The sequence below is a fragment of the Salmo trutta genome, unplaced genomic scaffold (assembly GCF_901001165.1).
Source record: "Salmo trutta unplaced genomic scaffold, fSalTru1.1, whole genome shotgun sequence".
In the NCBI taxonomy this organism is placed as follows: domain Eukaryota; kingdom Metazoa; phylum Chordata; class Actinopteri; order Salmoniformes; family Salmonidae; genus Salmo; species Salmo trutta.
Window position 1 is genome coordinate 29,727 of NW_021823061.1, and position 24,803 is coordinate 54,529.

General features: G+C 41.6%; 1 protein-coding gene and 1 pseudogene across 2 annotated transcripts in view; both read right to left on the minus strand.

Moving 5' to 3' along the window:
• The window catches only part of LOC115188646 (COMM domain-containing protein 10-like), a 39,486-nt gene extending 25,959 nt beyond the window's left edge, over positions 1-13,527 (minus strand). Inside the window, exons 1-5 of one of the 2 annotated variants that reach the window (XM_029747382.1) lie at positions 13,279-13,523; positions 12,859-12,949; positions 12,443-12,553; positions 7,984-8,139; positions 6,557-6,667 (exon numbers count right to left, since the gene is read on the minus strand). In XM_029747382.1, the coding sequence (XP_029603242.1) occupies positions 6,557-6,667; positions 7,984-8,139; positions 12,443-12,553; positions 12,859-12,949; positions 13,279-13,307 (498 nt within the window). In that variant the 5' untranslated portion in view covers positions 13,308-13,523. Of the gene's footprint in view, positions 1-6,556; positions 6,668-7,983; positions 8,140-12,442; positions 12,554-12,858; positions 12,950-13,278 lie in introns of both variants that reach the window. The other variant, XM_029747381.1, reaches the window with a different exon arrangement.
• A 1,051-nt stretch (positions 13,528-14,578) lies between these two features.
• On the minus strand, positions 14,579-22,586 carry LOC115188647 (AP-3 complex subunit sigma-1-like; annotated as a pseudogene).
• Between the last annotated feature and the right edge of the window lie 2,217 nt (positions 22,587-24,803).

Sequence of the window (24,803 nt, forward strand, 5' to 3'; positions counted from 1 at the left end):
AGCCTACTTCGCCAAACGGGTGATTTAACAAGCGCATTTGCGAAAAAAAAGCACTGTCGTTGCACCAATGTACCTAACCATAAACATCAATGCCTTTCTTTAAAATCAATACACAAGTATATCTTTTTAAACCTGCATATTTAGTTAATATTGCCTGCTAACATGAATTTATGTCACTTCTCTTGCGTTCCGTGCAAGCAGTCAGGGTATATACAGCAGTTTGGGCCGCCTGGCTCATTGCGAACTGTGTGAAGTCCATTTATTCCTAACAAAGACCGTAACTAATTAGCCAGAATTCGACATAATTATGACATAACATTGAAGGTTGTGCAATGTAACAGGAATATTTAGACTTAGGGATGCCACCCGTTAGATAAAATACGGAACGGTTGCGTTTTTCACTGAAATAATAAAACGTTTCGTTTTCGAAATGACCGTTTCCGGATTCGACCATATTAATGACCAAAGGCTCGTATTTCTGTGTGTTATGTTATAGTTAAGTCTATGATTTGATATTTGATAGAGCAGTCTGACTGAGCGATGGTAGGCAGCAGCAGGCTCATAAGCATTCATTCAAACAGCACCTTCGTGCGTTCTGCCAGCAGCTCTTCGCAATTCTTCAAGCATTGCGCTGTTTATGACTTCATGCCTATCAACCCCCGAGATTAGGCTGGTGTAACCCATGTGAAATGGCTAGCTAGTTAGCGGGTGCGCGCTAATAGCGTTTCAAACATCACTCGCTCTGAGACTTGGGAGTGGTTGTTCCCCTTGCTCTACATGGGTAACGCTGCTTCGAGGATGGCTGTTGTCGACGTGTTCCTGGTTCGAGCCCAGGTAGGAGCGAGGAGAGGGACGGAAGCTATACTGTTACACTGGCAATACTAAAGTGCCTATTAGAACATCCAATAGTCAAAGGTATATGAAATACAAATGGTAGAGAGAGAAATAGTCCTATAATAACTACAACCTAAAACGTCTTACCTGGGAATATTGAAGACTCATGTTAAAAGGAACCACCAGCTTTCATATGTTCTCATGTTCTGAGCAAGGAACTTAAACGTTAGCTTTCTTACATGGCACATATTGCACATTTACTTTCTTATCCAACACTTTGTTTTTGCATTATTTAAACCAAATTGAACATGTTTCATTATTTATTTGAGGCTAAATTGATTCTATTGATGTATTATATTAAGTTAAAATAAGTGTTCATTCAGTATTGTTGTAATTGTCATTATTACAAATACTAACTTTTTTTTAATTAAATAAGTGAAAGAAAAAAATAATAAATTGGCCGATTAATCGGTAGCGTCTTTTTTGGTCCACCAATAATCAGTATCGGCGTTGAAAATCAGAATCGGTCGACCTCTAATATACACATATACACACACACACACACACACACACACTTGAACTCCAGTTTAAAGTTGAACCAGAAAACCATTCTCTGTAGACAGCAGATCCTGGGGATGCCAGAAATTGTTGTGGAGCAACAGTGCCCCCTCTTGGGTGTTAGAGGCACAGCCTCTCAGCAGATTGTGATGAACTGTGGCTGCTCCTCCCATTAGCTTGGCTTGCCTCAGGTCTGTAGCTATCTATTCCCAACAGGCCCATGTAAGTGGATTTAAATAAATTGATTGATGTTTTTCTTGCTTGGGAGGAAATATTGAGAGAACATTTTTTTTAATCATCCCACTATAGTGTGTATGAGATAAAGAAAAGCACATATTACTGTGTGAGAGTGAGAGATTATTATTATTATTTTTAAATGTCTTCACATATACAAACAGTTTAGTAATGCCAACGTCCATAGCATACAAGCCAGTGAATTCTATGCGTTACAGCTGGATGAGTCAACAGAGCTGTGCCAGGCTCCTGGTATATGTCCGTTACGTTTATGGGGGGTCAATTAAGGAAGACACCCTTTTCTACAAACCACTGGAAACCAGGACAACATGAGAGGATATTTTTTAAGTACTGGACAGCTTTGTGACATCAAATGGACTTTGGTGGTCAAGATGTGTTGGTATCTGCAAAAGCCATGACAGGGAGACACAGCGGAGTGGTAAGGCGCGTGCAAGCAGTTGCTCCTGACGCAACTTGGGTACACTGCAGCATCCACCGAGAGGCTCTTGCTGCCAAAGGAATGCCTGACAGCTTGAAAGACATTTGGAGACGAGCTTAAAGTTTTTTTTACAGACCAGAATTTTCACTTGTCTGACCGCTTGCATGATGACGAGTTTCTCACACGACTGGCCTATCTGGGTGATGTTTTTTTCTTGCCTGAATGATCTGAATCTAGGATTACAGGGACTCTCCGCAACTATACTCAATGTGTGGGACAAAATTGAGGCTATGACTGACCCTTTCCCTCCTGGACAAAAGGAACACTTACGTGAGAATGCTATTCATTGACTACAGCTCAGCGTTCAACACCATAGTACCCTCAAAGCTCATCACTAAGCTAAGGATCCTGGGATTAAACACCTCCTTCTGCAACTGGATCCTGGACTTCCTGACGGGCCGCCCCCAGGTGGTGAGGGTAGGTAGCAACACATCTGCCACGCTGATCATCAACACTGGAGCTCCCCAAGGGTGCGTGCTCAGTCCCCTCCTGTACTCCCTGTTCACCCACGACTGCATGCCCAGGCACGACTCCAACACCATCATTAAGTTTGCAGACGACAACAGTGGTAGGCCTGATCACCGACAAGACAGCCTATAGGGAGGTCAGAGACCTGGCCGAGTGGTGCCAGAATAACAACCTATCCCTCAACGTAACCAAGACTAAGGAGATGATTGTGGACTACAGGAAAAGGAGGACCGAGCACGCCCACATTCTCATCGACGGGGCTGTAGTGGAGCAGGTTGAGAGCTTCAAGTTCCTTGGTGTCCACATCAACAACAAACTAGAATGGTCCAAACACACCAAGACAGTCGTGAAGAGGGCACGAGAAAGCCTATTCCCCCTCAGGAAACTAAAAAGATCTGGCATGGGTCCTGAGATCCTCAAAAGGTTCTACAGCTGCACCATCGAGAGCATCCTGACTGGTTCCATCACTGCCTGGTACGGCAATTGCTTGGACTCTGACCGCAAGGCACTACAGAGGGTAGTGTGTACAGCCCAGTACATCACTGGGGCTAAGCTGCCTGCCATCCAGGACCTCTACACTAGGCGGTGTCAGAGGAAGGCCCTAAAAATTGTCTGACAATTTTTAGTCATAGACTGTTAAAGACTGTTCTCTCTACTACCGCAAGGCAAGCGGTACCGGAGTGCCAAGTCTAGGACAAAAAGGCATCTCAACAGTTTTTACCCCGAAGCCATGAGACTCCTGAACAGGTAATCAAATGGCTACCCGGACTATCTGCCTTGTGTGCCCCCCCAACCCCCCCCCCCAACCCCTCTTTTTACGCTGCTGCTACTCTCTGTTTATCATATATGCATAGTCGCTTTAACTATACATTCATGTACATACCACCTCAATTGGCCCGACCAACCAGTGCTCCCGCACATTGGCTAACCGGGCTGTCTGAATTGTGTCCCGCCACCCACCAACCCCTCTATTACACTACTGCTACTTTCTGTTCATCATATATGCATAGTCACTTTAACCATATCTACATGTACATACTACCTCAATCAGCCTGACTAACCGGTGTCTGTATGTAGCCTCGCTACTTTTATAGCCTTGCTACTGTATATAGCCTGTCTTTTCACTGCTTTTTTTTTCTTTACTTACCTATTGTTCCCCTAATACCTTTTTTTTACACTATTGGTTAGAGCCTGTAAGTAAGCATTTCACTGTAAGGTCTACTACATCTGTTGTATTCGGCACACGTAACAAAAAAACTTTGATTTGATTAACAAGGAAAACAGGTCTTTTCATCATTGTATGATTTTTTTGTGTGCAAATGAACTCATGCTTACGGACAATGTCAAATGTAATAAAGCGAAGCACCTCAGTGAGTTGGGTGCGCAATTACTTTCCCAAAACGGATGACACAAACAACTGGATTCGTTATCCCTTTCATGCTCTGCCTCCAGTCCACTTACCGATATCTGAACAAGAGAGCCTCATCGAAATTGCAACAAGAAGTTCTGTGAAAATTTTATTTAAATCAGAAGCCTCAGCCAGATTTCTGGATTGGGCTGCGCTCAGAGTATCCTGCCTTGGCAAATCGTGCTGTTAAGACACTGATGCCCTTTGCAACCATGTACCTATGTGAGAGTGGATTCTCAGCCCTCACTAGCATGGAAACTAAATACAGGCACAGACTGTGTGTGGAAAATGATTTAAGACTGAAACTCACTCCAATACAACCCAACATTGCAGAGTTATGAGCGTCCTTTCAAGCACACCCTTCATTAACCTGTGGTGAGTTATTCACAATTTTCGATGAACAAATAAGGTTTTATATGTAAGATGGTTAATTAAAGAGTAAAATGATTGATTATTATTTGTGCCCTGGTCCTATAAGAGCTCTTTGTCACTTCCCACGAGCCTGGTTGTGAAAAAACACACTCATTCTTATGTTTAATAAATGTATCGTATGTGTGTGGCAGGCTTACAATGATGGAAAAAAATAACATTTGAGAGTGCGCTGACCCTGGTGCTAGAGGGGGTACGTAGCTGGAGGTTGAATGTTTGAAGGGGTATGGGACTATAAGAAGTTTGGGAACCACTGCCTAGAGAAAACAAAAAAAACAATACATACCTCGGCCTAAACATCAGCGCCACAGGTAACTTCCACAAAGCTGTGAACGATCTGAGACAAGGTAAGAAGGGCCTTCTATGCCATCAAAAGGAACATAAAATAATACATACCAATTAGGATCTGGTAAAGAAAACTTGAATCAGTTATAGAACCCATTGCACTTCATTGTTGAGGTCTGGGGTCCGCTCACTAACCAAGAATTCACAAAAATGGGACAAACACCAAATTGAGACTCTGCATGCAGAATTCTGCAAAAAAGATCTTTATGTACAACGTAAAACACCAAATAATGCATGCAGAGCAGAATTAGGGCGATACCTGCTAATTATCAAAATCCAGAAAAGAGCTGTTAAATTCTACAACCACCTAAAAGGAAGCGATTCCCAAACCTTCCATAACAAAGCCATCACCTACAGAGAGATGAACCTGGAGAAGAGTCCCTTAAGCAAGCTGGTCCTGGGACTCTGATCACAAACAAACAGACCCCACAGAGCCTCACAATCAGACCCAACCAAATCTTGAGAAAATATCATTCTTTCCAGTGTGTCAAGTAATTAACCAAAAAAATGTGCAAACTAGAATGCCATTTGCCCTAAACAGAGAGTACACAGTGGCAGAATACCTGACCATTGTGACAGACCCAAACTTAAGGAAAGCTTTGACTATGTACAGACTCAGTGAGCATAGCCTTGCTATTGAGAAAGGCCACCGTAGACAGACCTGGCTCTCAAGAAGACAGGGTATGTGCACACTGCCCACAAAATGAGGTTGAAACTGAGCTGCACTTCCTAACCTCCTGACAAATGTATGACCATATTAGAGACACATATTTCCCTCAGATTACACAGATCCACAAAGAATTCGAAAACCCAATTTTGAGAAACTCCTATATCTACTGGGTGAAATACCAGTGTGCCATCACAGTAGCAAGATGTGTGACCTGTTGCAACAAGGGCAACCAGTGAAGAACAAACACCATTGTAAATACAACCCATATTCGTTTATTTATTTTCCCTTTTGTACATCACTCTATATAGACATAATATGACATTTGAAATGTCTTTATTCTTTTGGAACTTCTGAGAGTGTAATGTTTACTTTTCATTTTTGTTTATTTCACTTTCTTTCGTTTATTATCTACTTCACTTGCTTTGGCAATGTTAATATATGTTTCCCATGCCAATAAATCCCTTATATTGATTTTAAGAGTGAGTGTGTGAGAGAGAAGAGAGAGAAGAGAGAGAAGAGAAGAGAGAAGAGAGAAGAGAGAAGAGAGAAGAGAGAAGAGAGGAGAGAGAGAGAGAGAGAGAGAGAGAGAGAGAGAGTGTGTGTGTGTGAGAGAGAGAGAGAGAGAGAGAGAGAGAGAGAGAGAGATATTGTGTGTGTGTGAGAGAGAGAGAGAGAGAGAGAGAGAGTGAGAGAGAGAGAGTGAGAGAGAGAGAGAGAGTGAGAGAGAGTGAGAGTGAGAGAGTGAGAGAACTCTGGGGACAGAATACTAAAAAAACACCAACACCTGATAAACCTGGTGTTACCATAACAACCAACATTTTCTGATGAAAATCTGCAAATGTTGTCCATTGATGGTCATAAATGGTCTACTGACACTGTACAGATACAGACCCCACAGGACTAAAAGGAAAGCTGGCCCTTGAGGCCATCGTTAACAAGCTCCCTGCTGTCTGGTTTCAGGTCTGCTTCATTGTCAAGAGGGACACATGCAGAATTAGCATCCATTTTGGAGATTGAATGGATCCCCTGAGATCTGCTAAGTAAACAGCCCCTCTGTTTTGAGTGGGTAACAAAGGTGTGTGTGTTCAACAGTGTGAAGTAGGCTATTTACCTCAGAATCCTCATTTCTGACACCGAGCTCCAGCACTGCATGTGGATCCTTCAACTTGGCTTGGGTGGACTTAGCCATCTGAAGGTTGAGCTGCCATCCGACATGTTCCAGCTATCAACCATACAGAAACCACGATAAAAACATTTTAAATGGTGTTCGTTGTTGCAGTAACTTCATTGTTGATGCAATATCCCCAGCGGACTTGGCAGTTTCACCCATTAAGGATTCTAGCTTTAAGAAATCTTAAGAAACAATTCTGGCCCGGTTTTTCCCAATAGCGCTGAAATTTAGGCTTACAAGTGTTAACGCTCTATCGTTCAAAATCTTGATTCTATGTTTAGTGGAGATCTTGTATAAAGTGATGTGGAAGGGCAAGAAAGCACCTAACGACCAACTTAGCCGAGGCAGTCGGTAAATAACAAGCCTTTAAGTGCAACTTTAGTAACAATGGTTTTGGGAAACGGCTCTGATTTAAATATGCCCCAACGAAGGTTCTAACGATGATCTTAACCTTAAGATGCTTTTGGGAAACCCGGGCCCTGATCAGTTGGATGGTACAGTGAAAGCACATTTAAAGCAGAGGCCCAATGGGACCGCTAAGTGGCAGAACGCTCCATTAATCTGCTTTAGCAGTGAAATAGATTAGGTGTGGTGAGAGGAGAGATGATGCTAAGTGTTTAATGATGCCGAGTGGCATAATAAACCTGGAGTTCTCTCTGTGTGGTCCCAGGATGTCACAGCACCAAGTGTGATGACACCCACTCCAGCCTCCCAAGGAGGACAATGCTAAAGACTACTTCCTAAATGGCACCCTAATCCCTGATGGTCCCTGTCAAAAGTAGTGCACTATAAGTAGTGTACTATATAGGGAATAAAGTGCCATTTAGGACACCCCCGAAGACTGCTGTCAATAAGATTATCATGACAACATCACAGGCAATAGTTTTTTTTAACCAGGCAAGTCAGTTAAGATCAAATTCTTATTTTCAATGACGGCCTACCAGGGAACAGTGGGTTAACTGCCTTGTTCAGGGGTAGAACATTTGTATAATGTATAATCGTTTATGTTCAAATTATCAGTTGGATCTGGCAGTTTCCTATCCATGCCAGTGTGGCTCGGGACTTTAGCTCAACTGGACTGGCTTAATGCCACAAAGAAAGTGCAAACGTTTTCTGCTTTCATTGTTTAGCCACTAGAGATAGGAAAGCCTAAACATTATGTTTGTACGCAATGCAATAATGCAATTAGCCATTCTACGTACTTGTGCAGTGACGCAATTTGTAACTGGACACAACTACTCAAGATCGCCATTTCTCGTAGCTACAGTAATGGCATTATTTCGTTGAGTACGTACGATATAAATAAAGCTTAAACGCCATAGCAGGGGCAGATTTATTGCACTGCCGTTCACACAGTTTCTCCTCACCTTTTTGGGAGCAAAAATCCTCTGCCTGACCTTCTCCACGACATCTGGGCAAACAGCGGTCCAGGCCTGGCAGAAGGCCTCCGCCTTCTCTGGGGAAAGATGGATCTTCTCCAGCTGCTGCTTCAGGGATGCAGGCTTCACATTATGATAGACAGCCTGCATAGAGATAGACGATCTGTAATAGTGATAGACAGCCTGCATAGAGATAGACAATCTGTAATAGTGATAGACAGCCTGCATAGAGATAGGGGATCTGTAATAGTGATAGACAGCCTGCATAGAGATAGGGGATCTGTAATAGTGATAGACAGCCTGCATAGAGATAGGGGATCTGTAATAGTGATAGACAGCCTGCATAGAGATAGGGGATCTGTAATGGTGATAGACAGCCTGCATAGAGATAGGGGATCTGTAATAGTGATAGACAGCCTGCATAGAGATAGGGGATCTGTAATAGTGATAGACAGCCTGCATAGAGATAGGGGATCTGTAATAGTGATAGACAGCCTGCATAGAGATAGGGATCTGTAATAGTGATAGACAGCCTGCATAGAGATAGGGGATCTGTAATAGTGATAGACAGCCTGCATAGAGATAGGGGATCTGTAATAGTGATAGACAGCCTGCATAGAGATAGGGGATCTGTAATAGTGATAGACAGCCTGCATAGAGATAGGGGATCTGTAATAGTGATAGACAGCCTGCATAGAGATAGGGGATCTGTAATAGTGATAGACAGCCTGCATAGAGATAGGGGATCTGTAATAGTGATAGACAGCCTGCATAGAGATAGGGGATCTGTAATAGTGATAGACAGCCTGCATAGAGATAGGGGATCTGTAATAGTGATAGACAGCCTGCATAGAGATAGGGGATCTGTAATAGTGATAGACAGCCTGCATAGAGATAGGGGATCTGTAATAGTGATAGACAGCCTGCATAGAGATAGGGGATCTGTAATAGTGATAGACAGCCTGCATAGAGATAGGGGATCTGTAATAGGACTCGAGGCACTTTTCTTTTTATTCACCGTCGCTTAATACATGTTTAGACGCTAAATCTTGGTCTACATTTTTTATTTATTTATTTTATTTCATCTTTATTTAACCAGGTAGGCTAGTTGAGAACAAGTTCTCATTTGCAACTGCGACCTGGCCAAGATAAAGCAAAGCAGTTCGACACATACAACAACACAGAGTTACACATGGGATAAACAAAACATACAGTCAATAATACAGTAGAAAAAAGAAAACTCAAAGTCTATATACAGTGTGTGCAAATGAGGTAAGATAAGGGAGTTAAGGAAATAAATAGGCCATGGTGGAAATTACAATAAAGCAATTAAACACTGGAATGATAGAAGATGGACTATCTCTACTGAGCATCCAACCCAGCTTTAATGAGGGAAAAAGGTACATGTACAGTATGTGGCCATACCATTGAGATGTTATACCAATTCTACACATGACACCTCAACTCATATTACTCAGTGGAGAAACCTACCGCCAGGTGAAGTTTCCTGTAGAATTCTGGGTGAATTGCAATGATGAAAGTCAATGCTTCTGTAGTTTGTTAGTAGTCAGCTATTTGGCTGGCAGCTGGCGTTTGTGTGACCACACTGTTATGGAGCGGCAGGTAGCCTAGTGGTTAGAGGTTTGGGCCAGTAACCGAAAGGTTGCTGGATCGAATCCCCGAGCTGACAAGATACAAATCTGTTGTTCTGCCCTGAACAAGGCAGTTAACCCACTGTTCCTAGGCCGTCATTGTAAATAAGAATTTGTTCTTAACTGACTTGCCTAGTTAAATAAAGGTTAAATAAGAAATATAACAAAGCATGTTCTCTTTCAAGCTTAATTATTTTATATTGTGACAATCATCATCACCAATAGCAGCATAGAAAGGTTACAGTGTGCATACTTCGGATACTTGAACACGTCATACATCCTTTTTAAAATTGCTCTGTATGTGACACCTAAAAATTCTCAAATCAGCTTCAAACTGGGCAACAGTACACTACATTCTAGACTGGAAACGGTAAGTTAACTGTGCAACAATGAATTTAATATATTTTATTCTACACTATACAGTGCATTCGGAAAGTATTCAGACCCCTTAACTTTATCCACATTTTGTTACGTTACAGCCTAATTCTATATTAATTAAATCATTTAAATTGACGAGGAAAAAAACAATTTAAATAATCTACACACAATACCCCAAAATGACAGAACTATGATTTTTTTGCAAATGTATTAAACATAAAAAACAGAAATACCTTATTTAAATAAGTATTCAGACCCTTTGCTATAAGACTTGAAATTGAGCTCAGGTGCATCCTGTTTCCATTGATCATCCTTGAGATGTTTCTACAACTTGATGGGAGTCCACCTGTGGTAAATTCAATTGATTTGGAAAGGCACACAAACAGTTAAATAGTATCCGCAAAACACCAGTCTCAACGTCAACAGTGAAGAGGCGACTTCGGGATGCTGGCCTTCTAGGCAGGGTTCCTCTGTCCAGTGTCTGTTCTTTTGCCCATCTTAATCTATTCTTTTTATTGGCCAGTATGGCATTTTCTTTGCAACTCTCCCTAGAAGGCCAGCATCCCAAAGAAAATGCCATATCTCAGACTGGCCAATAAAAAGAAAAGATTAAGATGGGCAAAAGAACACAGACACTGGACAGAGGAACTCTGCCTAGAAGGCCAGCATCCGTAATCGCCTCTTCACTGTTGACGTTGAGACTGGTGTTTTGCGAATACTATTTAATGAAGCTGCCAGTTGAGGACTTGTGAGGCGTCTGTTTCTCAAACTAGACACTCTAATGTACTTGTCCTCTTGCTCAGTTGTGCACCGGGGCCTCCCACTCTTTCTATTCTGGTTAGAACCAGTTTGAGCTGTTCTGTGAAGGGAGTAGTACACTGCGTATGAGATCTTCAGTTTCTTGGCAATTTCTCACATGGAATAGACTACATTTCTCAGAACAAGAATAGACTGACGTGTTTCAGAAGAAAGTTATTTGTTTCTGGCCATTTTGAGCCTGTAATCGAACCCACAAATACTGATGCTCCAGATACTCAACTAGTCTAAATGCCAGTTTTATTGCTTCTTTAATCAGAACAACAGTTTTTAGCTGTGCTAACATAATTAACTTAAAAAAAGGGTTTTCTAATGATCAATTAGCCTTTTAAAATGATAAACTTGGACTAGCTAACAACGTGCCATTGGAACACAGGAGTGATGGTTGTTGATAATGGGCCTCTGTACGCCTATGTAGATATTCCATTAAAAAAAAACCCTGCCGTTTCCAGCTACAATAGTCATTTACAACATTAACAATGTCTAAACTGTATTTCTGATCAATTTCATGTTATGTCAATGGACAAAAAATAAGCTTTTCTTTCAAAAACAAGGACATTTCTAAGTGACCCCAAGCTTGAGTGGCAGTGTAGAGTGCAGCGACGCTCTCCATCCAACGTGACAGAGCTTGAGAGGATCTGCAGAGAAGAATGGGAGAAACTCCCTAAATACAGGTGTGCCAAGCTTGTAGCGTCATACCCAAGAAGACACTAGGCTGTAATCGCTGCCAAAGGTGCTTCAACAAAGTATTGAGTAAAGGGTACTGAATACTTATATAAATGTAATTTCAGTTATTATTTTTAATACATTTGCAAAAACTTCTAAAAAAATGATTTTTGTTTTTGTCATTATGGGGTATTGTGTGTAGATTGATGTGGGAAAAAATGATTTCATCAATTTTAGAATAAGGCTGTAATGTAACAAAATGTGGAAAAAGTGAAGGGGTCTGAATAATTTCTGAATGCACTGTATATACAAAAGTCTATGGACACACCTTCAAATTAGTGGATTGGTTATTTCAGACACACCCATTGCTGACAGGTGTGTAATAAATTAGCATAGGGAGTAGAATGGCACGTACTGAAGAGCTCAGAGACTTTCAACATGGCATCGTCATAGGATGCCACCTTTCCAACAAGTCAGTTTGTCAAATGTCTGCCCTGCTAGAGCTGCCCCGGTCAACTGTAAGTGCTGTTATTGTGAAGTGGAAACTTCTAGTAGCAACAAAGGCTCAGCTGCAAAGTGGTAGTCCACATAAGCTCACAGAACGGGACCACCGAGACGATTCTGTGCTTTCAACTTTGTGGCAACAGGCTGGGGACAGCCTAATCGGCCACGCCGATTAATTGGTCGAATCTCTAATCAGTGCCCGACCTCACTAACGCTCGTGGCTGAATGGAAGCAAGTCCCTGCAGCAATGTTCCAACATCTAGTGGAAAGCCTTCCCAGAAGAGTGGAGGTTGTTATAGCAGCAAGGGGGGGGGGACCAACTCCATTTTAATGCCCATTATTTTGGAATGAGATGTTTGACAAGCAGGTGTGCACATACTTAAGGTAATTTAGTGTAGCTAGAGTTGAGGCGAACATCAAGGCCTACTTACCTGTTCTAGAATGAAGGCAGTTGTATCCAGCACCAGACTGAGATCCTGCTTGTCCAATGACAGCGCACTCTGCAGTTTCTGTTCTTCCTCCTCACTGAACGTGCGCTCTTCCTGAGGGACACAATTAACTTTATCATTCTTTGTAAACACATGTACTGGAAAAATGGATTCAAGCGGGCTGCAGCAATAGCATGACTAAAGCCAGATGTTTGACGGCACTAGAAACACCAGTGCCACTTGCACTATTCTATAAAACCCAAGTGAGGCTTATCATGCATCACAGAGTTTGTGTAGCCTGGGAGCCAGTCGGTTTCTTCTTTCTCACCAACTAAACCGTAATGAATTGTCAGGCTGGACAATGACAGCAATGGATTTAGCAAGAGACGCCACCTGACTTGCTCTCTCGAGACACCTACCTTCAGGTGAAGTTTCTGCAGAATTCGTGAAAGTAGTCTGGAGAATTTATTCAGTTCAATTGTGTTGATGGAAGTTACTGCTTCTTTTATGCTGTGGATTGAATAACAACGTCAGATTGTGTGGAGCACAATTAGCTAACAGGCATGGATGAAACTGCTCTCATGAATGGATGAGTAGGACTAGCCTAAAAATTCCGACCTTAAGAAATTAACGAAAGTCGGATTCTTATGGCTGTAACATGACCTCTATTTCTCATGTAAATATTGCTATAGAGTGAGACCCTTGGGCAATTTCATAAAGATTGACTAGCAAGATGACTTTTCGACTATGTTATTAGCTTGCTAGCTAGCAGGGCTAGCTTAACGTTTCATTTAGAAAACATGTTACCTTGAAGTAGAAAACGGAAACTAAATGCCCACCTTTGTGTTTCTGTGATTATGGCAGCCATCACGGTCTTCTGTATGTTGAACAAATATATTATTCGTTTAAATCTGTCACTACAAAATGCAACAGCAGGAATCCTTATTTTCTCTTCCTGTTATGAAACGCTGCATTCGCGACCATCTATATTGCGCGCTCAGCTCGTTCATTCACTAAACCACTTCATTACACACCAGTACCAAATCAATTTAATATAACATTGTAATCTATGCTGTTATAATTAACAATAAGGTATATATATTGCTGGTTTGCTACGAACTGACAATTACATTAAAAAAAAAAAAAAAATCTGCATAAAAGCTGCGCAAGACTTGGTCGAAAGCAGTCACGTGCTGTCATACTGTCGTATATTTGTGCATGACTTTGTTCTATATCGCAGTAAATTGTGAATCAATTATCTATCAATGGCATTGTAGTTTAGTCAAGTACTGGCCACTAATATACTTTATGATGGCGTATTGCTTTATCTAGTAGCATGGCGCACCAATCACTTCAAAATGTAATCATGGGATCAAATAAAATTATGTCACATGCGCCGAATACAACAGGTGTTGTCGGTAGCCCTTTCTTGAACTGCATTGCTGGTTAAGAAAATATTTACTAAATAAACTAAAGTAAAACATTTCATAAAAAGTTACACAAAATAAACAATAACGAGGCTATATAAAAGGGGGTGCCGGTACCGATAGCAAAGAGAATAGTCTATGACTTGGGTGACCGGAGTCTTTGACAATGTCCATAAGATGTTACCTACTTAGATCAAACTGTGGTCCAACTTTCTCCTCTTTCAGACAAACATACTTAACTGCGCTATTATATTATTGATTACAATGAAACCTAACTGCCAACACAAATTCCAAATAGGCAAAAAATGATTCAATACTTTATTAAGTTGCAAAAAAACAAAAAACACATGCACTGATTAAATCAAGAGGAACATTTTTGATAAGACAAAATCATTGTTTAAACCATTGTGTATACAGGTAAGACAAAGAAATACAATTTCAGCATATATCGTCATATCAGTGGAGGCTGGTGAGGGGAGGACAGCTGATGATTGCTGGAACACCATTCCACATATTCCGCTACAGCCATTACCACATGCCCGTCCTTCCCAATTAAGATGCCTCCAACCTCCTGTGCATCATATATTGTATATAACAATATTCTGTTAAGTTTGTTTTACAAACCACTAAAGTATGAATTTCCAATACTGTAGCAGCCACGACAGTGAGGGTCGAGGAATGGAATAAATAAATACTTCATTTTCTCAACAGAACAAAGCCACATCAATGTCATTTAAAACCAGGGAGAGAAGAAAAAAAAGTTAACGCCCAAAAAATTCACACAGTACCTTCATGCTCTTTGAGAAAAGTTGGTATTTGTTCGGATTTTGGTTAAACAAATTGCATGGTAAACATTGGTCGACTTCTGCATGGTGGGTCTTGCCGGCTATTTAAAGGAGGGTAAGTTTGGCACTTTTATGCTGATGTCTCCAATGTTGATGTTTCTGGGCATTTCGGGGAGGTTCATGTTCTTTACGGCTGACACTGCGCGAGCAGGGGCTCCTGCAATACCAGCCTAGACACAAAACATAAATATAAAAGAGTTAAGAGTCCCTAGAAACACTTACACCACTCGACCCTCACAATGGACAGGGACACACAACCGCACAGGACGAAACATACAGCACCACAGACACCAGACAAAATGCAAAGCATCAACTTTTAAAAACAGACATATGTGCAAATGTACATCCAAATGCCTAGCTTCATATGCACATGCAATATTTGGTTCATTTATGATTTACATCACAACCAGGGCCAAATATGAATCAACTATGAGAACATAGTGCTACATTCATTGATCTTAAAATATTAAATTTACTTTTAAAAAGACAGAGGCAGCATTGCTTGAAAAGTGAACCAACCAAATTCTTAAGGACTGATAAGGATACAAATGCAAGGAGAGAATTGGGTAAAGCAGAAAAAATGGATTTTGATATGAGGAGGAAATGAAGCTATAGTTATGTATAGAATGTTTATAGAATTTAGAAAACATAAATTGGGCATGTGACTGAAGTGAAATGTCTTATATAGGCTATGTGTCTTGGGAAACTAACTAGAGCAATATCAGATGGCCTAATGTAAATCACTCTACACTAAGATTTACTGCTTACTCACATCTGTATGTGAGGGGGACCGAGTGGCGCAGCGGTCTGAGGCGTCACTACAGACCCGGGTTCGATCCAAGGCTGTATCACAACTGGCTGTGATCGGGAGTCCCATATGGCGGCGCAAAATTGGCCCAGCGCTGTCCGAGTTAAGGGATGGTTTGGCCGGGGTAGGCCGTCATTGTAAATAAGAATTTGCTCTTAACTGACTTGCCTAGTTAATTAAAGGTTGAATAAATAAAAACAATCTGTATGTGAACATTTCTTACAGCTTAAATATTTCTGTGAAATATAACACCATTATTAGAATTCATAATAGTTTCAGACCTTTTTATGACCATTCCTGAAGTACAATAAACAGACTGTTTTTACCAGTTAGAACATTTAGGAACTTTTAAGGATATACTGTAATATATTACAATTTTAACAACTCAGAAGGGAACTCTTCACAGGGTAAGGTAAGGACTTAATAGTTGGTAACGTGGGTGACTATGTTCAATCTAGGCTAATGTTTGATTATTATAAAAGTACATAAAAGATACAAGCGACAGCTATTCAATGTTGAGAGTTATTTCCACGGCATTACCCAATGACATGGACCATGTGGGGAATTGTTGTAATACTGTGACACAGCAGGGTGTCTACTCTATGGTAAACTGAAGGAGAGGGAGGAAACACACTAAAGCAGTGAATTTCAAAGCATTGTTCAATAGAAAATGATACAAAAAGGTTATGTAATTTGAGATACAAAACAAAATTGGTTGAAATGTCAATAGCAAAATAAGTAATGGACATTTGCTATGAATAACATTTCTTGATCCCTAGATTGAGGGATTGCTTTTGAAAATCACAGCTGTTCTTCTACAGAATCTTCAACAGTCAGACCCAAAAATTTAAATTCTAATCAGCTTCTAGGCTACACTTTCTAGTTGTGAAAATGAGTAGAACTAGGCATCTTTTCAACTACCATAGGACCAGTTACAAATATTAAATCAGTGACATTCACTAAATGTTTAAACCAGTTGTTTAGCCATTTCTACAATTATTTTCCAATGGTTTTGTTCTGAGCAGAACCCTTCGTTCTGTTCCAATGTTCCCGACCAACAAAATAAAGAATTATACCTACAGAGAAGCAGCTTCTACGGAGGAATTTTGAATGTCTTTGAACTTCAGAGTTGGCTTAACGTTGGACCAGAGATGCTAGATCACTAACAAGCTTCTGTGTGCAGAGCGGCACCAAAATTAAAACATCTTACCTTTTTGTGGTTAATAAATCTAATGTGAAATGTGATAACTATAGTATCCCAAACTAGCAATGAAAAAGTAAATTCATTCTTCTCTAATAAGAAATGTCTCTCTCCATCTTCTGAATCACACTTGTAACGTCAGTAGGCTTATTGCTATGCTTCGGAGGGGGAGGGGCAGGTAGCCTACACACGCACACACACTGGCAAAGATGTTCAGCTGGCAGGCAGACGCTGGAAGAAGTTTCAGATTGACAGAGGGAGGTCTTTGCATAGGCGCTTTGTTGGGGTTTTTTGTGGGAGATTTTTTTGTTGTTGCCCGGAACTTAAAATAGTATTAACCGGTTCCAATGCTTTTAAAATAACAGTTCGGTTCCGGAACAGTATAGATCACTTTCATTCCAGGTTCCGGTTCGGTTCCCTGAACCGGTTATAACCCTTGACGTACACAGAATTCTAATTTCATCCTCTGTAATTAAAAACACGAGGTCAGTTTAAGTGTCCTTCATAAATTTTGCTGCCCTCAAGTTGAGTGACAATACAGAGTAGCTACTGTCCTCAATGAGAACAACCCTGGGTTTTTACTGACCTTGGCAGCCAGTCAACTAAATGATACTGTATAGCCTACACTATATGTAACAACTCAAGGGAGACAAAAATAGACTTGCTCCTTGCCAGTTGCCCAAAGGCCTAGGTTTCTGGTCTAGTACTCAGTCACGCATAGCTATGTTAAGAATCACACCATACTTAAAAACTATGTTCCATTGGTTTCCCCAAACAGGCAGTGTCAGGCAGTGTCAGCAGGCAGTGTCAGCACTGAGCTGTGACTGCCTGGGAAACCAAATGACTGGCTTGGGATATGGTCTGTTGATTAATAAACACTAATGTCACACACCGGGGGGGGGGGGGGGGGGGGGTGTGAGACACATTTCATGTATGTAAACAGTGGTTTACACGTGTCATAAAATCAGTCTGATGAGAGTTATAGGGCAGCAAAGCAGAGCGTGGTGACAAGGACCAGTAGAGATAAAGCAACAGCATGCGGTGTTGTACTTGGCTAGCTATGAGCCTAGCGAGATGTGGCTCGAAATTTTCAGCACCTGCGAAATTGAGACGAGACCTCTGTTACAGACACAAACACCGAGCCAGACCAGACAGGTGAACAGTATAATTGCACCTCTTAGAGCCTCACCACAGGAGGTCGGTGCACCTTAATTGGGGAGGACGGGCTCGTGGTAATGGCTGGAGCGGAAGGAGTGTAATGGTATCAAATACATCAAAACACATGGTTTCCAGGTGTTTGATGCCATTCCATTTGCTCTATTACAGACATTATTAGGAGCCGTCCTCCCCTCAGCAGCTCTTCTTACTTACTATACTTTTGGTAAACAGTACCGTCGGCTACAAGTATTACTCAAATGTAAACTTGCATACTTGCCACATCTCTCGTGCTACATCTGGAGGTGACAGTTGCCCCCCTTGAAGCAGGGCAGTGTAAACAGAATGGTCTCATTGAGCCAACACTCCCACAGTATAAATGGTAATACCGGAGCAATGTTTCTGAAACAGCTGAAATGTATTATTCCTAATATTTGAGACTTGTTTTATCGAGTTACCTGAAATTGCAGTAACAGCCTGTAACATTCAGATTTTTTGTTGCAGTAGCTGCTGGCTGCACTGAGCCACGTAAAACTATGGAAGCCCATCCCCACCACCAAAAACAAAATGTAGATCATACGAATAGGAGATGTTTTTTCACTTGTAACATTGTGTGGTGATTACAGAGGTGGCACCACATGTCCCAGAGTGGGGGGGAAATTGTTTTCCTGGGGCATAGAGTTTTTCCTGATCTGGTAGTAGGCTAACTAAACAACTCCAGACCCTAGTTGTAGTGTATGACATAGTAATAAATCACCTGTAAAAACATGTTTTATTTAGGCTATGGGACCAGTTTATTTTTGGATTCAGGAAAAAAATAATAATAATAAAACTATGGCAGGTATAGCCAAACAGTTCTGTATGGCTAAGCCTAGTCCTGCCCAATATCAAGTACCTGTTATCCTAAAAACTATTTACTGTCACCATACATGGAAGTTTCAAATGATAATTGAAACATGTTAACCAATTCCTTAATAGTAGCTAAGGCAATATAGGGTTTCATTCTTTTTAAGTAACAGTAATAAATTGTTGGGTCTGCTGTAAGATTTTGATGTTAGTGACGTCGTTTTGCTATTAAGTGGTCGGCCCATGGAGAACTAGGTATAGTGTGAATTTGGGAGGTTAAAGTACTCGGTTGGAAATTTAGCAGTACCTGTGTCTACCTGTCCTGTCTGGGAGACTGAAAGATAAACGTCTGTAAAGAGAGAGAATGGAAAGAACTAGAAGCGTCAGGGAAAAAGAGGAATGAGGAATGTTGTTAAAGCAGATCAAAGTAATTACAGTTTATATATACACTGAACAACAATATAAACAACATGTAAGTCTTGGTGCCATGTTCATGAGCAGAAACTTTTCAAACGCACAAAAAAGCTTATTGCGCTCAGATTTTGTGCACAAATTTGTTTATATCCCTGTTGGTGAGTATTTGTCCTTTGCCAAGTAATCCATCCACCTGACAGGTGTGGCATATCAAGAAGCTGATTGAACAGCATGACCATTACACAGGTGCACCTTGTGCTGGAGACAATAAAAGGCCACTCTAAAATGTGAAGTTTTGTCACACAACACATGCCACAGATGTCTTGAGGGAGTGTGATATTCACATGCTGACTGCAGGAATGTCCACCAGAGCTGTTGCCACAGAATAGAATGTTCATTTCTCTACCACAAACCGGCTACAACGTCGTTTTAGAGAATTTGGCAGTACGTCCAAATGGCCTCACAACCGCAGACCATGTGTAACCATGCCAGCCCAGGACCTCCACATCCGGCTACTTCACCTGCAGGATCATCGGAGACCAGCCACCCAGCAGCTGGTTAAACCGAGTAGTATTTCTGTCTGTAATAAAACCCTTGTGTGGGGAAAAACTCATTCGGATTGCTGGGCTTGGCTCCCAAGTGGGTGGGCCTATACCCTCCCAGGCCCACCCATACCCTCCCAGGCCCAGTTTATCAGCTGCTCCCCTGCCCAGTCATGTGAAATCCACAGATTAGGGCCCAATTGACTGATTTCCTATATGAACTGTAACTCCGTAAAATCTTTGAAATTGTTGCATGTTGCGTTTATATTTTTGTTCAGTATAAATAGAAAGTATTAAGACCTATCGTAGACCACATTCATAGACACTGAACTGAGAGGCCTCAACTTCTCCAAAGTCAAAGAAACAGTTAATTGAGTTTTACATTGAGCTGGTTGAGCATGTGAAAGTGAACTAAATCCAGCCTATCATTCTTCACCAATTTGTATTAACAATCTTTTCCTACATACTACTTGAAATGTATTTTGTTTACATCACTCTTATGACTCAGAATTAGCTTGGTGTTGAAGTTTGAATGAGTATGACTATGAGGAACACTGCGGTCTAGGGTAGGTCCAAGAAGGAAGAGACGGAGCACATCTGTTTGTTGAACAGTCAAAGACTCGGCTTACTATACACATGTCAATAATGATTCCATTTGATCAACCACAAAATGCGGCCTAAAGTTGTTACCAAAGCATTGTTTCCATTGTTAGACACAGCCACATTGCTACAGTGAGGTAAAAATATCTGTAGATGTTTGAAACAAAGATAACAGCAAGTTACACATCCATGGGGACTTCAGTTTCACCACGTAACCTTATATTGTGTAGTAGCACTACATTGCAATAACAGCGAGCAAACGTAACCTGACAAAATATCTCCTTCAAAGAACTTACTGATAAACATTTGTGGCTTTTAAATATTTCGCTTCATATTCATTTATTAACTAACTAGAGAACTTTGTGTGTGTGTCAATTTAAAATACATCTTGTCTAAGTCATAATGGCATTGTTCTGCCATTGGCAAATGGCAATGATTCCATGAAATTGTCTCTGGCTATAATCGGTTTTCATGAATGGTGAAATGTAAAGACTATATTCAAAGAGATTCTGCAAATTAATTAGGAAAAAAGTGACAGTTGCATGAGAACAAGCATATCTAGGCTTTAACATCATGGACAACTCACCTACAAGATATCAGCTCCCAGAAGTTAACAAGCTCAGCTCAGGACAACTTTAACATCAGAATGACCACAACTAACCATTCAACAGTCATCCAAACGCTACCATCCCCTCCACATTTAAGCAAAATACACTAACAGGGACATTTCCAGTCTATAGAGTGGGATGAGAAATGTATCTCATGGGGGTGTGTGATTATTGAGGATCAAGATTACGCAGATGCATTGGAAAATGTGTACATTTACATTCGGTAGAAGAGACAGTGTTTTATGATGATGATTATATCTTTAGGTTGGAAGAGAATGGCATTCTATGTGGTTGCAGCAGTGGAGCGCCAGAGAGCACAAACACTTATCAGGAGCATCACAAGAAGGACATGCGGGGTCCAGCATTCACGCATGCCTGCACGTACCCAGAGTATAGGAAGTCCTAGAGAAGTACTCTTACCTCCGATTTCTCCATTTTGTTTTGGGCGTCCACCTGTATGATGATCTCATTCATGTTGGTCTCCAGCACCATCCCCCCATCACCATCTCAGCCAGTATATTGTGGACCTACAGGTTAAATAGATGATCTATTAACAGGTTCTTCTCTGACTGAAAAAACATTCAATTGCTGTGACCCAAATATGTTGGTTTTAGGGGGGGGGGGGCTTTGACACATTTGGAACCTACAGGATCTATTTCAAAGAGGGATTTTTTTTTCTTAGGCAATAAAAAGACATTTATTATTGTTTGATATTGCAGAGGCTAAACAAATGTGAACAGGAGACGTGCAACCCTTGAAAACGGATGGCCTGATGAGAGATATACACATACAACCTTATCTCATGTAAAAACATTCGATATGCAAACATAAAATCACACCAAGTCACATTTATCATTTGTTTGTTCTATGTAGATTGCTTCGTTTCCCCAAGGCAGATAGGTTGCTTTGGTCATTAACAATGTTCCTGCATACACCAATGGCGTAGTCCTAGGTCTGGGTTTACCCAGACTAGGTTATTGATTACTGCTGTCACAATTATCTTGCTTTCTCTTTGCTCATATTACCCTGTGTACACATGAATATCAAATGGCATCTTTCTGCGTGAAATGAGGCAACCTGTGCAGCAAGTAACACAATATCCTGCTTCGCTGCAACAGACTTGGCTAGATATGACGAGCCAGCAGGACCGAGCGTTATCACAGGGAGATAAATTCACCTAGACAGTCTTAAAGTAAATGAATTACACAATGGCACAGTCAGTGTCTATGGGGAGTCACACATTCACTGTGAACATTTAACTGTCTCTGATATAGGACATATTACAATGAACAGCGTAATGCTAGGATATAGTTGATAGAATACTTTGTACCTTGTCCACGTGGAAAATTAAGTCAAGTTCACAGACATTCTCGAAGCATTTGTCCAGTGTTTCCACAAACACCTGTGGAAAGACAAATCACATTCACTGAACAGTAATAATCTACCGAGTTTAGGTTGGCCATTGTTTTACTCCATCGTTTTACTCCATCAATGACACGTCCACCAACAACAAGCCAGTCTAAGATGGTGGTACCAAATGTTCATAGTTCGACAACAAAAAACAATCCCTAAGACTTGAGAAACATTACCTGGATTAGGTCTAGGATGCCCAAGCTCGCTCTCAGAGGAATCCACGCAGAATACAAAGTAGAGCGTGGCATAGTGTCTGTAGATGAGCCTGTTCTCAGATCCACCGATCACCTGACACAAAAACAAAACGAGGGGACAATCGAAAAGTTCTCTGAACTGGGTGTATTCATTAGTGCAAACCGTAGCAACATTCTTGCAACGGAAAACATTAAGGAAAACTAGTATTTCTTATTGGAAAATTCAAGTAGGTCCCTCTCCATTTGCCGTCTAGTAAATACACCCCCAGTTGGTGCGTGTTTGCCTACGATCTGTGAACACTGGCATGCATGTGGAAGTGAAGCAAGGTTGGTTATAGATAGCTTGTACAATCGGAACAGTCAACACCACATGGGAAATACAGTCACACATGGCACCAATAAATACATGGGATAGTTGTCAGCAGAATGATCCTTAATGAAACACCAGTCAGTGTGCTGTTTATTACGCAATACTAGAGTTGCAAAGGGTCGGAAACTTTCCGGTAAATTTCTGACATTTTCCCGGAAACTTTCCATTGGAAGTTATGCCCTGGAATTTGGGGAATTTGCTTAAATTCATCAAAAAAAGTTAAGTTAAACAGTGAATCTTTTTTGTGGGATACACATAAGGAAATTCTAGGTCTTGTGGCATATTTGGTTAAACTATCCCCAATTCAATGGAATTGCAGCCCTCTGCATGCACAGTGCATTCTTCCATCACATGTGCAGCTGACTCTCAAGATCTTGCACACTAAATGAGAGCTATTGAGCCCACACCATTTACCCACTAGGCTATTAAGACCACAGGTAGCCTAGTGGTTAGAGCGTTGGGCCAGTAACCAAAAGGTTGACTAGATCGGATCCCCAGGCTGACAAGATAAAATCTCTGTCGTTCTGCCCCTGAACAAGGCAGTTAACCCACTGTTCCTAAGCCGTCATTGTAAATAAGAATTTGTTCTTAACTGACTTGCCTAGTTAAGTAAAGGTAAAAAAAAAATTTTTTTGACAGTCTCAAACTAGGCGGGGGGAAGGAGTCTCTCCAAGAAATGGCCATATCACAGTCTGCCGATATGGACAGCCCCGTCAAGAGGATCCTCCTGGATGATGTATTTTGGGAGAGAGTGGTAAGCAGCCTGAAACCGGTAGCAGTAGCCATTGCACGGATTGAGGGAGACAATGCCATCCTGTCTGAGTTCAGACTCTGCTTGCAGATGTAAGAGAAGAAGTCCGTACTGCCCTGCCCACTCACTGTTGCTCCAAGCAGAGGAAACCGCAGTTCTGAAATGCATCAACAAGCATGAAGACTTCTGCCTGAAGCCTATACACAGTGCAGCGTACATGTTGGATCCCAAGTACGCTGGCAAGAGCATCTGTCTGGTGCAGAGTTAAACAAATCTATGGTGTCATCACTCCTTGTCTCGCCACCTGGCCTGGATGAGTGTTCTTGGCAGTCTGGCGAAGTACACTTCCAAGTAAGGGCTTGGGATGGAGATGCAATATGGCAGTTGTGCCAACATATCTCATCAGCCAAATGGTGGAAGAGACTGTGGATCTGAGGCTCTTTCCCCTGTTGCTCTCATCATCCTCCAAATCCCACCAACATCAGCCGCCTCAGAGCGCAACTGGTCCTTGTTTGGGAACACACACCCAAAACACGCAACAGGCTGACGAATACCACAGGTTGAAAAATTGGTGGCCATCCGGGCAAATTGAGGCTTTTTGAGCCTGACAACGAGCCATCCTCAACAAGGTTGGAAAGTGACAGTGAAGATGAGGCCTCAGAGTCTGATGTTCAAGAGGTGGACATTGAGGAAGTCCAGGGAGAAGACATGGAAGCCTGAGAGGAAGACACCCAAAGCTTTAGTTTCTAGACTATCAGCCCCCCTTGGGCTGTGCCGTGGCGGAGATCTTTGTGGGCTATACGCGGCCTTGTCCCGGGATGGTATGTTGGTGGTTGGAGATATCCCTCCAGTGGTGTGGAGGCTGTGCTTTGGCAAAGTGGGTGGGGTTATTCCTACCTGTTTGGCCCTGTCCGGGGGTTTCATCGGATGGGGCCACAGTGTCTCCTGACCCCTCCTGTCTCAACCTCCAGTATTTAGCTGCAGTAGTTTATGTGTCGGGGGGCTAGGGTCAGTCTGTCACATCTGGAGTATTTCTCTTGTCTTTTCTGGGTCCTGTGTGAATTTAAATATGCTCTCTCCAAATTCTCTCTTTCTCTTTCTTTCTCTCTCGGAGGACCTGAGCCCTAGGACCATGCCTCAGGACTACCAGGCTTGATGACTCCTTGCTGTCCCCAGTTCACCTGGCCGTG